This window comes from Furipterus horrens, unplaced genomic scaffold (assembly GCF_987537825.1).
Source record: "Furipterus horrens unplaced genomic scaffold, mFurHor1.1.pri manual_scaffold_11, whole genome shotgun sequence".
In the NCBI taxonomy this organism is placed as follows: domain Eukaryota; kingdom Metazoa; phylum Chordata; class Mammalia; order Chiroptera; family Furipteridae; genus Furipterus; species Furipterus horrens.
In genome coordinates, this window is record NW_028327181.1 from 57110379 (window position 1) to 57124267 (window position 13889).

Sequence of the window (13889 nt, forward strand, 5' to 3'; positions counted from 1 at the left end):
ATTTGAAGAAATGTTGAAAAGTCGGGGAAAGCTAGTCTTTTCTAAAAATGGAGCTGGAATGGAACAGTTGGACACCTGTAAGCAAAAATAAAATGAACCTTGACCTATACTTCATACCATATCCCAAAATTAATTCAAAATAAATAAATCTTGGACCTAACCTCCAAAGCTAAAAATATAATACTTCTAGAAGAAAACAAAAAAGCAAAATCTTTATGACATGGGGTTGGCAAAGCTCTCTAAGACAAAAGCAAAATGATCAACAGACTGTTATCAAAAATAAAAAGTTTTGATTTTCAAAAGATACCATTAAGAAAACGAACAGGTGGCAGTGCCCTCCATGGTCCTCAGGATCTGTCTCTTGCTTCAACAGTGTTTCCACAGAACACACCCAGGTACACCCCTTCTTCCAGCCTCCAACCACCCTCCACCCTCTTTTCCAGTCACCACCTTCACAATCACCTCAGCTGTCCTCAGCCTCTGAGACCAGCCAATACCATTTTTTTTAACCTTAACTCTTCATTGCTGAACAACTATGAGCTCCCACATTCGTCAGAATTATCCCACCCAGGTGGAGGCTGCAGTCAACCGCCTAGTCAACCTGCATCTGCAGACCTCCTACACCTGCCTCTCTCTGGGCTTCTGCTTTGACCAGGACGAAGTGGCTCTGGAGGGCATGGGTCACTTCCGTGAGTTGGCTAGTTGGTCGAGGAGAAGCTCAAGGGTTCCCAGCATCCTTTAAAGAAGCAAAACTAACACTGTGGCTGCACGTTCTTCCAGGATGTGCAGAAGCCTTCCCAAGGTGAGTGGGGTGACATTCAGGATGCCATGGAAGCTGCCACAGTCCTGGAGGAGGACCTGGACCAGGCCCTTTTGGATCTGCATGTCCTGGGTTCTGCCCACACAGACCCTCAGCCCTTTGACTTCCTGGATGAGGAGGTAACACTCATCAAGAAGCTGGGCAACCATCTCCGCAGGATGGCTGGCTGCTGGGCTGGCAAGTATCTCTGAAAGGCCCACCCTCGAGCACAACTAGGAGCCTTTGGAGCCTCACAGTCTTTGAGGGGCCCCTGGGGTCTGGCATTTGCCTGAGCCTCTCCCTGAAACCACTAAGCATCCTTTTAACCACCCCAGAGCCCTCTCTTATGCATTGGACCAAATGGAAACAATAAAGCTTTTTGCAGAAGGAGGGAGGGAAGGAAGGAAGGAAGGAAGGAAGGAAGGAAGGAAGGAAGGAAGGAAGGAAGGAAGGAAGGAAGGAAGGAAGGAGAAAGGCAAGAAAGAAAAAAATGAAAAGAAAAACAAAAGCAAGCCACAGATAAAACATGTTTATCCAGTAAAGCACTTGAATCTAGAATGTACAAGGAATTCTTAAAACTCAATAATAATAACTTATTTTTTAATGGGCAAAAGATTTGAACAGACACTTCACCAAAGAAGATATATGAACAAAAAAATAAGCAAATAAAAGTACGATCAACATGATTAGACATTAGAGAAATGCACATTACAACCACAACGAGATACTAGTACACATAAACACACACTAGAGTACCTAGAATTTCAAAAACTGGAGTACCTAATAATTTAAAAACCAAAGTACCTAAAATTTTAAAAACTGATGACACTAAGTGATACCCAGAACACAGAGCAACTGAAACTTTCATTCATTGATGGCAGGAATACAAAATGACACCACTACTTTGGAAAATAGTTGGGTAGTTTTTTATTGAGTTGACCATATACTTACTATAGGTCCAAAAATCCCACTCTTAGAGATTTACTTAAGAGGAATGGAAGCCTGTGTTTTCACAAAGATTTGTACACAAATGTTTATAGCAGCTATATTCATAATAATAAAGAACCTGGAAACAACCCAATCTCCATCAATGGTACAGACATTGCGGTATATAGACACAATGAATGTTACTCAGCAGTAAAAAGAAAAAACTACTAATACTTTCAACAATGTGCATGTTTCCTAAAAGCTTTATACCAAGTGAAAGGAGCTAGATATGAATAATCACATATTTTATTATTCCTTTTATAATTTCTAAATCTTCAAAACATGATTGCTTTGCTAAAGGCAAAGGTATAGGGACAGAAATTAGATCAGTGGTTACAAAGGGTCAGAGGTAAGAGGTGAGGCAAAGGGACACCAGGAAACTTTTTGGGTGATAGAAATGTTCTTTCTCTTGATTGTGGCTGTACATACACATTAAAATTTGTGAATTTTATTATATGTAAATGATACCTCAATAAATCTGGTTTTTAAAATAGAATGACAGACTTGCTGGCCTATAGTGGTTCTGATAATGAAGTGAAGGTAGTTTGCTTATTGGAAACTGGTACCCCTAAAATCTGTTGGGGGTGGGAAATGTGTGACTTTTCCATGGTCCAGATGTGAGCCATTGGAGAGCAAAGACTGCACAGAGCCTATAAAACCTGTCCAAGAGTGCCACCTGGAGGAGAGATGGGACCTTAGCTGCAGGAAGTGACAGGCTGAGCTGCCGCTGAGCCTGGGACAGGTCAGCTACCATTCTATACCAAGGGCCCCAACTGTGGATGAGAGCCCCAGATAATGGTGTGGGCGATGGGGCGTGGGGAGAACTTACAAAAGAGCCCCACAGGTGAGGAGTCAGCTTTAAACACCTACCAAGCCTGGGAGATTGTGTGGCAGTTCACACTGTACTGGTCAGAGTAAGACCTTTCTTGCCCATCTTCCTCTCTCTTTCCCACTTCAAACCTGGAGGGACAAAAAGCAGCAAAGGCCCCAGCCTATATGGTTCAGGTGGTTGGACGTTGTCCTGCAAACCACAGGATCGCTGGTTTGAGTCGCAGTCAGGGCACCTGCCTAGGCTGCGGGTTTGGTCCCCAGTCACAGAGCATGCAAGAGGCAACCGATCGATGTCTCGCTTGAACACTGACATTTCTCTCCCTCTCTCTCTCCACCTCTCCCCCTCTCTATAGAATAAATTTTTTTAAAAGCAGCCTAATACATGATGAAGACAATCTCAGGGTGCATGAGCAGTGAGAAGAGGGGAAACTGGGAAGGAATTAATTAGATATGCCCACATTCTCTTGCTCTCTCACACACACATCTGCACACTGGTACCCTTTCCCCTGTTGCGTGCTGCCTCCCCAAAACAAACCAAGAAGATGCTAGGGAGAAGTTGTTAACCTTAAACGAACATTTAAATTTTCTCTTTTTTTAAATTGTGGTAAAATACAAATAACGGAATTTACCATTTTAACCACAATTTAGTGATGGCAAATACACTTACATTGTTATCCATCCATTCAAGAACATTGTCATCATCCCCAACTGAAACCTCTACCACTAAAGAATAGCTCTCCCTCCCCGTGCCCCAGCCCTGGCAACCACTATTCCACCCTCTAGCTCCACACATTTGACCACTCTATCTGGTTTTGTGGGGTTTTTTTTTTTTTTTGAAAATTATTTATTTGTTTGTTTGTTTTAGAGAGAGGGGAAAGGAAAAAGAGAGGGAAACATCACTGTGTGGTTGCCTCTCACTTGAGCCCCCAACTGGGGACCTGACGTGCAACCTTGTCATGTGCCCTGACTGGGAATCGAACCAGTGACACTTGGCTTGCAGGCTGACACTTAATCCACTGAGCCACAGCAGCCAGGGCCTATCGGTTTTTTTTAATTGCCGTGACTGGAATGAGACTTTTATAACTTGGAGTGTCCCAGGAACCTGAGAGTGTCCAGAGGAGACATGGGCCTGCCCTGTGTTCAGTGTAAAGAGTGTCAACGAACCATCCCCACAGAACAAGTTTGAATGGAAATTGGGAGATAGACATAAAATTCTGTTGTGATGGCGCCCTGGGAATCCTAACTGTTCAACCTCACGCTTCAGAAATAAGGGGCTTGTTTTTCCCATGTGACAAGAAATCTAAAGACATACAGTCCAGGGCTTATAGCTGCTTGAAAGGTCATCAGAGCGCAGGCTCCTCTTAGCTCCTTACCATCCCATCTTTAGTGCAGCTCCTCCATCCCCAAGGCCTAGGTCCCAAGTCTAAGTTCCAGGGGAGAAGAAAGAGAAAAGGCAAACACTTGGGAAGAAGTGGGGAAAATGTCAGTCAATCCATCACTTCTGTGTTCTGTGGTTCAATGAGTAACCTAGATAACAAAAGCTGCTCTAAAAGATTAAGAAGCCAGAAGCATGGTGACATCTCTGGGAAGCGCCAGACCCATCGGTGATTCTCAGCTCCAAACAGTGAAGTCTCTCACTCAGATTAAAAGACCTGAGGGCAATAACCTAACTGGCTGAGCCTTGGCCATACGTATGCCCCTTGCCTACACCACTAGGGTAGACAGAGGAAGGACTTGCTCTACTTCAGTAGTGAGAGGGAGTGGTAGGAGGCAGACACTTGATATTAGCAGCCTCTGTCATATAAATGGGAGATAAAAGACCCCTGTGGGCTATAGATTGGTTCCTATGGTGTCATAGCTCAAAAGATCACCAGAGACAAACTCAAAATTATATACATCCAATTGCTTTAAATATTGTCCAAATAAGCATATTTTTAGTCATCTAGTGCCTGCCTGCTTTGCATACCTTGCAAAACTTCACCCCAGTGTCTGCTGCCCATAGATTAACCCCGGGGCTATAAGACCCCACTGCTGCCCTTCAGAGTTCTCAGACCCAGAGACTCCCCTCCTCACCTAGACATATGCATAAATCCCCTCTCTGAGTCCCTTTCCCCCCAAGAGGTCCCTTGCCCATTCCCCTTCCAGGTGGTGCCCAGCTCTGCTACCCCTACAAGGTCTTCTGCAATGGTGGGCTTCCATTCCATGCAGCCCTGCCCAGGCACCACCCAAATACAGCTCACTGGGTGCTACTGCCATCTTGTGGTCATGATTTTTGTTTTTGTTTTTTGTTTTGTTTTTTATCAGCCCCCAAATCTTGGAATTCGACGGGACTTCACATAATAGGGAGGAGCGGGTGAGGAGCGGGTGAGGGGAGTAATTCCCGTGTAGAAAATCTGGATGCTGTTAGGAAAGAGAATAGAGAGCAGGCAGCAGAAAACCTGACAAACCCACTTCAGCTGGCAGTGTCTGAGATAAATAAGGCTCTCAGCAGGAGGATAGGACTGGTGCCCAAAGACAACTGGAACTCTTTTGACGAAAGATAAAAGCAGGGAATAAAGAGCTAAGTGCTGCCAGGACAGGGACACCAAAGGTACTTCCTGTCTTGGGTCTTCTGCTTTAGAAATATTCAGAAAAGAATTAATCGATGATCTCTTAATGGAGTTGCACTCCCCCATTCTAAGCTTGGGTCTGAGACACACCCTTCCTGGGAGCTGGCAGAGTCAGGAGAGCACATGTGTCCCCTTTGCTCTCTAGGTTTTTAGGGCCTTTGAGCCAGTTTCAGGGTGCTGCTTTTACCTCCCAGGTGCCCCCTCAAGTGCATGTGATCTCTGCTGCCCTCCAGAGACTCCTAGGTGTACATGCACTTGTCCATGTCACTAGCTATAAGCAAAGGCCATACTTCCGCCTGAGTTAAATAGAAAATATAGTTATGAAAGGTCTATGTGTGCACAGAAAATAGATGGGGGGGGCTGTTTGAGATGCAGCCCAGGGGAAATGCAGCAAGGACCGATGCTCAGAACCATGCTGCAGAAAGGTCTGGGGAAGACACCACTGTTTCCACCTCATCTGGGCACCAGATGCCACAGCTTCTACCCCTGACATGAACATTGGACTCTGTGTTGCCTTAACTCTAAAGCAAGATCTTGAAGGTGTACTGCTATCCCTACTGGGTAAAAACAAATGACATCTGGACTCTCTGCTTATTGAGATAGAGAATAAAGCATTTGCCGGGGACTGTGTTGATTTTCTCCAATGAAGGAAGACCTGGAATAGCAGCTGCAGTTTGACTTACCTCTTACTGCAATTGACCCTTGAACAATATGGGTTGAGATTGCACGGGTCCAAATCTATGATCACAGTCAAATCTCAGTAGGTCCCAGGCGGCCAATGGTAAAGTCAACACACACAGCAGGTCTGAGCCAGAGAGGTGATGAGCAGGAATGTCAGCTTGAGGGGACTGGAAAAAAGTGGATTTCTGGCCTCCAGGCGCTCTTCCAGTTGGAGGGAGCAGCCAGGGCTGCTGGAGGATCTGCTCTGTGGACTGGGAGACATCTGACCTTTAGCTGTTCCTGAGCTCCCCACCGCCCTCCCCCAGCACACGTGCCTCAGAAGAGGTGCTCAGTGAATGCCTGAGAAATGCACCGGTGAGGGTATTATTATTTATAGGCAGCAATTCTCAAATCTGGCTACACTTTAGAATCACCTTGGGAGCTTTAAAAACTATCACAATGTCCTGGCCAGGTGGCTAGATTGGTTGGAACATCATCCCGTACACCAAAAGGTCGCAGGTTCAATACTCAGTCAGGGCACATACAGGAGGCAACTGATTGATGTTTCTCTCTCTCCCTTCCTCCCTCTCTGACATCAATAAACATAACCATGGGTGAGGATTAAAAAAAAAACTATCACGATGACCTAGGCTCACTTCCAGAGATACTGATGCCATCGGTGTGAGACTGGGGGAAAGGGAGGGACCAGCATATTGGTACGTTTTCTAAATCCCTGGTAGTGATTCCAGCTGAAGAAAGAGAGAGAGAGAGAGAGAGAGAGAGAGAGAGAGAGAGAGAGAGAGAGAGAGAGAGAGAGAGAGAGAGAGAGAGAGCATTGACTTGTTGTTCCACTTACTTATGCATCATTGGTTGAGTCTTGTATGTGCCCTGGCCAGAGATCGACCTGAAACCTTGCTGTATCGTGACGATGCTCTAACCAACGGAGCTACCCAGCCAGGAACACCTGAGAAGCTTTAAATGAAATACCAATGAATCTGCAATCTGAAGAGTCTGATTTAATTATTTAATTGGTCTGCCTGGGTGTTAGAATTTTATCAGGTGATTCTAATGTGCCGAACCATTAGGATAATGTCAAAAACTATTAGGATAAGAGAAGGAATGAGTGATGAGAACCATTAGGCTAAGAGGATGAGTAAAAGATAAAACGAGGAAATGAATGAAGGCATGAATGACTCTAGTTCTGCACTCAGACGTAGAGCCACCCTGTGAGTGGCGGGGAGGGGGGGTGTGCTTGCGGGGCAGGGGTTACCCATATCACTTCAACATTGTATAACTCAAGCAGATAGAACAGGAAGCAAAGAATTCATGTGTTTTGGAGGGTCCACTCTGTCCCAGATAGTGACCTAAATGCTGTAAGTATTTTTCCTTGTTGAATCCTCACACTAACCCTGGGAGGATAGATCTTGTTAGACTTTTTTTTTTTTTTTTTTTCTTAACAGAATTGAGGTCAAGACTCCCAGAGGTTAAATGACTTGCTTGCAGTCACGTAGTGAATCCGTGGCAGAAACCAGATGAGACCCAGGTGTGTCCTAAAGCCAATACCTCCTCTAACTGCTGCTGGAATGACTGGCTCCTTCTGCCCCTAGAGCTGTGTTGGCCTGACCATCATTCGCCCCGAGAGCCTGTCTGTCATCTAACTGAAGCTTAGCAGATAGTCACATCTTGGAATGTGGGCCGTGCTGTCCAGGCCCAGAGCTGCCAGGGTGAGAAAGACCACGGGAGGGAAAGGTCCCCACAACCCCATCAATGAAGGCCTCAGTCCCAGAGAGCTTCTCGGGACATAGCTCTAAGAACAGAGGAATATTGTCTAGACAGGGGCCAGAGAATCATGTCTGCTGGACAAAGGGAGCCAACGCTAGGAGCCCAGAGGCCAGACTGGAGATGCGGACAAGAGACGGGGTAGTAACACAGACATACTGGGTTCCTAACCTCCTTTTCTTAGGAAGAAGGACTGACCTTCCTTCTGAGATTATAACTTTCCCGCAGTGTGCTAACAGGAAGTGAAATCAAATTATTTTATTCAATAAGAGCAGATTACCATCAGGAATCAGGTGAATTCCCCCCACTCACCCATGTCCCCCTTGGCAAAAGGAAAAGGCGACAGCCTAACTATCTGCATTGGGTCTGTTTATTTTTTATTGGTGGGAAAAAAAAAGAGAAAATCTGGAAACCAAAGGTTTCTGGGGGCGGGGGGGGCGGGTTCGAATGGGAAGCAGCTTGTGGTGGGCTGTGGGGAAAAAGGGGAAGCCAGGCAATGGAGACAGCAGGTGTAGACAATTTTTTTGTAGATCAGTGCTACTCAAAGTGTGGTTTCAGGATCACCTGGGAGTTAGGAAAGCACATTCCTGGTCCCTGCGCCAAACCTACAAAGTCAGACTCTCTGGGAATGGAGTGCAGCAACCTGATTTAACAAGCACACACCAAAGTCAGAGGCCCAACTCTGCCTGCTTGTGAAGAGGGTGAGAGAAAGGGGTATACTGGAGAGCCCAGGGGGACAACAGAGTGATTTTGTGGTCGTTGTTTTAATGAAGAAAATATTCAAGCTTTAAAAAAAATCTTTATTGAAATAAATAAAAGTGGACATGTCATAAATGTACAGCTGGATGCATTTTCATAATCAGCACACTCATAACCAACATCGGGTTAAGGGACAGAACATCACCAGCACCCTAGAAGCCCTCTCCTGCCTTCTGTCACCACCGACTTCTAATGGCAGAAACTAGTTTTTCCTGTTCTTGTACTTTATAGAAATGGAAGCAAAAAGCATGTGATCTTTGGTGTCTGGCTTTTTTCACTCATTACTGTGTTTATCATCATGTACATTATGGCATACAATCGTAGATTCCTCCTTCTCACTGTTGTGGAGTATTCCACACTACTGATCATGGGTGTGTGGGCACTTTCCAATTTGGGACTGTTCCAATTAGTGCTGCTGTGAACATTCTAGAACATGTCTGTTGGGTACATACCTAGGAGAGGAATTTTTCTGAGGAGAAGGCTTGACCCTGTTTAAAGATTTTATTTATTTACTTTTTAGAGAGAGAGGAAGGGAGGGAGAAAGGGAGAGAAACATCGATGTGCGAGATATACTTCGATTGGTTGCCTCTCGCGCGCCCCCAACTGGGGAACCTGGGCCACAACCCAGGCATGTGCCTTGACTGGGAATCGAACCTGCGACCCTTTGGTTCGCAGGCCGGTGCTCAATCCAGTGAATCACACAAGCCAGGGCATCGTCCCGGTTTAAACGTTGTTGAGAAGGAACCAGTAGAGAAGATGCGAAGTTGTAGGTGGGAAGGGGTCAAAGAGAGAGAGAGGTACCAGGGGAAATAGGAGGCAAGAGATGGGAGGGGTTGGACCAGAACCAGAGGCAAAAAGTGGCAAGAGGTGGGGAGGAGGGAGTAGTGTGGAAAGGGGGTTTGTAGTTGGGGGAGGATATGGGGGGCTTCTCACATCAGCCGTGATTCGTCCATGTGGAGTTAGAAGCAAGAGGATGGTCTGAAGTATGGAGGCGAAGGGTTCAAGGTTTGAGTCAGGGAAGGGGAAGGTTTGAGGTGGTCATAACAGAATGGTCAGCAGAGACATGACTAGAGAGAGGACGAGACTGAAGTCCAAAACTTGTCCTGCAATACTGTGGGATTCTATGATTTTTCCACAGAACAGTTTCTTGGTGTGAGTCTGTGAGTGAAGGAATTCGGAAACACGATTTCCAGGATGTGGCTTCCTAAATGGCGGGAGGGCGGGGGTGCCCTGTAGCGCCACCTGCTGGCCAAGAGCCGCATGTCTGTGCCTTCACCTCCAGTTGCTCCCGAGAGAGAAACCCAGACTCCTGGAGGAGCCTCATGCTGAGCCTTGACCCCAGCCAGAGACCAGACACCTTCCCATAGAACCTAGTCACAAAGTGAGCCCCGATCCGAGCAACAATGTAATTGTAGTCCCAATTCAAGATCCACTGTCCCTGGATTAGCGTCTTGAACAGCCCTGGGGGTCGCTGAGGCTGCATCCCTAAAGAGAGCCAGCAAGCATCCTGAATCTCAGGGCCTAGGGCTGGGCTCCTGCTACCTGCCTGAACTGTATCGCCTGACAGAGTCCCCTGCCATGAGAGCCCCTAGGTCCCTGTGCCCTAATGGGACGGGCACAGCCTCCTTAGCCCCATGACCCGCCCAGACCTGTTCTAGATTCCACAACACCCTTCCCCAAGGCTGCCTCCACCTCCCACCTGCCTGGCTTGGGCAGGGCTTCCTGAGACTCAGCTGGGAAGGCTGGCAGGTAGGGGGGCTGGGGCAGGCACTGTGAGGCCATGGAAGCCACAGCCGGGCCTGTGCTCTACCGGAAGCTGCTGCTCTGGGAGCAGAGCTTGTCTGAGGAAGAAGAGGAAGAGATATCAGAGTCACTCGTTCCTGACGCCTGGAAGCCCCAGGACTTGTCTGGGTAAGTTAGGGATGGGTCTGGATACCTGGCAACTCAGGACTGAGACCAGTAAGTCCCTCCCTCTGGGGCCCCTGCTGGGTCCAGACAACCCTCTACTTGGCTCAGCTCCAGGAACTTTCTGGTTGAATAGGAGGAACACAGGCTGCAGCCCTGGACCTGGCCTGAACCAGTCAATTCACGATCTGTGAGTCTGAAGGGACATTTGCACCAAGCCAGCCCTGCCAGCTGCTCTGTCAAAGGTTCCCAACCCCCATCCCCTGGTGCAGGAGGCACCTGCTGAGCAGGTTGGGGCCTGGCCACACCTGGCTGGGCCCTGCTCCTCAAGCCTGCCAAGCCCTTGTCAGGCTTTCCTCCCAACCAGCTCAACCCTACCTCTCCAACCTTTTCTCTAGAGACTCCTTCCCTAGCTGTCCTCAGTTTCCCCAGTCTTCATGTTTCTGTTCATGCTGTGCCTAATGCCAGGAAGCCCTTCTCTGTGGCAAACTTACAGTCCTCTTTGCAAGCAAGATCAACCTTCTGGGGAATATTCCCTGGGTTTTCTTGGCATTCATGTGTGTCCCCCCTGCCCTGGCCCTGGCTCAGGAAACCCCTCTCTACAGGAGAGAAGTTGGTGCTCGGCCCGGGGCCTGGGCCCAACTAGTCACTGCCCTGCTGCTGCTGGCCATTGGCTCCTCCCTGGCCATGTGGCAACTCCACACCAGGGGCAGCTCTACAGAAACCTTGGGCTCAGTGGCCCCTCCACCCATTGGGCACTCCCACCGCCCCGGCGTATATCACCATGGTGCCATCATCAGCCCTGCAGGTCAGTGATGAGAGCAGCCCAGGGGAGGGGAAGGGCCCTTGTCACTGGTCCCAGGCCCCTCCCATGACAGTTCCTTCCTTGCTGCAGCCACGTGCTCTCACCTGGGCCAAGAGCTGCTTATTGCTGGGGGCAATGTTGTGGATGCCGGAGTTGGAGCAGCTTTGTGTCTGGCAGTGGTGCATCCTCATACCACAGGGCTAGGTCAGTGACCCACGATCCCTGACAGTGACCCTAACCTTGGGCCCAATTGATGACCCAGAATCCAGGCAGTCAGTGGCCCTGTCCTTAAGGCTGGATAGTGAGCATGACCTAAGACTTGGCCAGTAGCCCCTTGATTCTAGATCCATGTGACCTTGACCCCAGGTGGATCTCCAGGTCTAGTCAGTAACTCCTGACACCAGGGTAAGTCAGTAGCCCTTCATCTGGGGGTCTGAGTGACCCTGATCCTAGTCAGAGCCCCTGACCCTGTGTGACCCCTTTGTTTTCCCCAGGTGCCATGTTTTGGGGCCTCTTCCACAATAGTTCCTCGGGTAATTCAACTGCCCTGACATCAGGCCCAGCCCAGACCCTGGCCCCGGGCCTGGGGCTGCCCTCGGCTCTACCTGCCCTGCGCTTGCTGCACACACGCTTCGGCCGCCTGCCCTGGCCACGGCTGCTGGTGGGCCCTGCTACACTGGCTCAGGATGGTTTCCTGGTGGACACACCCTTGGCCCGGGCTCTGGCAGCCCAGGGCACCAAGGGCCTCTGTCCACTACTTTGCCACAATGATGGGACCCCCTTGGGCCCCGGGGATCAAGCCACTAACCCAAAACTGGCAGCTGTGCTACGCAGGGTAGCACTTGCCCCAACCCCAGACTTTGCTGGGGATGTCCTACTGAATTTGCTGGCCAGGGACTTGGGGCTGGAGGGACCCTCAGCAGAACCCATGCCTACCTTGGAGCCAGCACTGAAGCTGCCTTTGGCCCAGGGCATCCTGTTCACCACCCCCAGTCCCTCAGCTGGCCCAGAACTGCTGGCACTGCTGCAGTCAGTCCTACAGTCTAGAGGACCCAGCTCTGACCCCTGCCCACCACCCCTGCAAGCTACTGAGACCCCCGTAAGCAGTGTCCTGGCCACCGTGGACAGCAGAGGCTCTGTGCTCCTTCTCCTCTCCTCACTCAACAGCTCCTTTGGCTCTCGACACCTGTCCCCAAGCACTGGGGTTCTACTTAGCAACCTAGTGGCCAAGTCTGCAATTAGTACATGGGCCTGCCCCCTCATCCTTCGTGGCAACCCAGATGACACAGAGGTTGACGTGTTAGGGCTGGTAGCTTCAGGAACCCCTGCAGTAGCCAGAGTGACAACTCATGCCCTGCTCAGCCACCTGGCCAGTCCCCAAACCCAGGCTCAGCACCAGCACCAGCACCAGCACCAGCACCAGCAAGGACCGACAGAGAGCCCCAGCGTTTGCGGCCAAGGGATTGTGCTCCAGGTAGCAGCCCATGCAGAGCATGCCCACGTCTCCAGTGTACCCAATGGCTGCTGCCCCTACCAGGGGTTCTGAGGGGACAGGGACAGAGCAGGCCCAGCAGTGAGCAATGGAGTGCACAAAGAGTGTGCATGGGTTATGTGCTTACTGCGGCCTTAGGCGCTCAAACTCTGGCCTGGTCAGTTACTTGGACTGGCTCTTCTCAGCTAAGAAAACAGGATAGTAAGAGCACCAGGACCTGGGGCCAGCCCAGAGTTCGGATCCAGCTCTGGGAAGGAAAGATGGAAACATGCCACCACCTGGGCCCCATGGGCAGGGCAGGCAGAGCCTGGGGTACTGCTGGCATCTCCGTCCTCCCCTTCAGGCCACCTTCAGTTGATCTCCCTCAGTGAGGCTGGAAACAAAATAAAGATCAAGTCCCACGAACGCCATGTGCCATTACTGTTTCTTGGTTAATTTCCCATAAGCCTTTGAGGCGCCTGGTCAGGGCTTCCCCAATGGGCAGCACAAGAGATCCCCCACCCCCGCCACCCAGAGAGGCAAAGGCTGGGCTGATGTCTTTCAGCTCCCTACTGCTCTGCTCACCTCCTGCCTCCTAGGGCACCATACGTACAAGGTAAACCTCTTAATCACACTTTCTAAAACAGACACCACAGACCAGGGAAGAGGTTGAGAGGGTGGGTAGGAATCCCCAGGAGCCTGGGTACAAAAAAGCCCTGACCACCCCACCTCCCTGGGGGGTGGGTTCCCTCTGGACTACACCCTCCAGAGACAGCTTCTCAAGTCAACAAGTAGGGGTGACCAGTAGCACTTACTTCTACATTGTAAAAGGTATCTCTGATTTAACAGAACTCTTGATCCCACCACCTCCATCTCCCCCTGCTCAGCAAAGAAAATTCTTCCCCTTCTCAGTAAATGGTAGCACGACCTCCCTGCTGATTTTAGCCCCAAACCAGGCATCCCTCTTTTTATTTTGTTTTTTGTCCCCCCACATCCATCACCCCTACCAGGTCCAAATTAGCTGGAATCTGACCTGTCTGTTCTCATATTACCTTGGTTCAATCCACCATTGTCTCTGTTCTTTCTACTTCTACCTGTTCACTCCTACAATCCATCCCCCCCAACACAGCTGCAGAATAATCTTTTAAAAATGTAAACAGAATCAAGACTTGCCTCTCCATAAACCCTTCAACGACCCCATCATACTCAGAATAAAATTCAAATTCTTGATTTCCTGTAGTGTAGTGAGATAAAAAAGGGCGGACCGCCCCCTACCCTTCCTGG

At 49.3% G+C, this 13889-nt stretch overlaps 1 protein-coding gene and 1 pseudogene across 2 annotated transcripts; both read left to right on the forward strand.

Annotated features, from left to right (window-relative positions):
- Positions 1–535: 535 nt before the first annotated feature.
- LOC149997807 (ferritin light chain-like) lies at positions 536–1036 on the forward strand (annotated as a pseudogene).
- A 9086-nt stretch (positions 1037–10122) lies between these two features.
- On the forward strand, positions 10123–13031 carry GGT6 (gamma-glutamyltransferase 6). Of its 2 annotated transcripts, XM_090292526.1 has the most exons (4): positions 10123–10335; positions 10935–11137; positions 11225–11338; positions 11629–13031. In XM_090292526.1, the coding sequence occupies exons 1-4, from the start codon at positions 10205–10207 to the stop codon at positions 12678–12680; spliced, it is 1500 nt and encodes a 499-aa protein (XP_090148652.1). In that variant the 5' UTR covers positions 10123–10204; the 3' UTR covers positions 12681–13031. The 2 variants fall into 2 exon arrangements, with proteins under 2 accessions (XP_090148652.1, XP_090148653.1); XM_090292527.1 differs by lacking the exon at positions 11225–11338.
- Positions 13032–13889: the final 858 nt, after the last annotated feature.

What these genes read in the sequence shown, in the direction of transcription:
- GGT6 (XM_090292526.1), top strand. Translation starts at nt 10,205, where the DNA reads ATGGAAGCCACAGCCGGGCCTGTGCTCTACCGGAAGCTGCTGCTCTGG. An exon ending in TGCCATCATCAGCCCTGCAG is followed by an intron (nt 11,138 to 11,224) that starts GTCAGTGATGAG and finishes TCCTTGCTGCAG; the next exon opens with CCACGTGCTCTCACCTGGGC. An exon ending in TCCTCATACCACAGGGCTAG is followed by an intron (nt 11,339 to 11,628) that starts GTCAGTGACCCA and finishes TGTTTTCCCCAG; the next exon opens with GTGCCATGTTTTGGGGCCTC.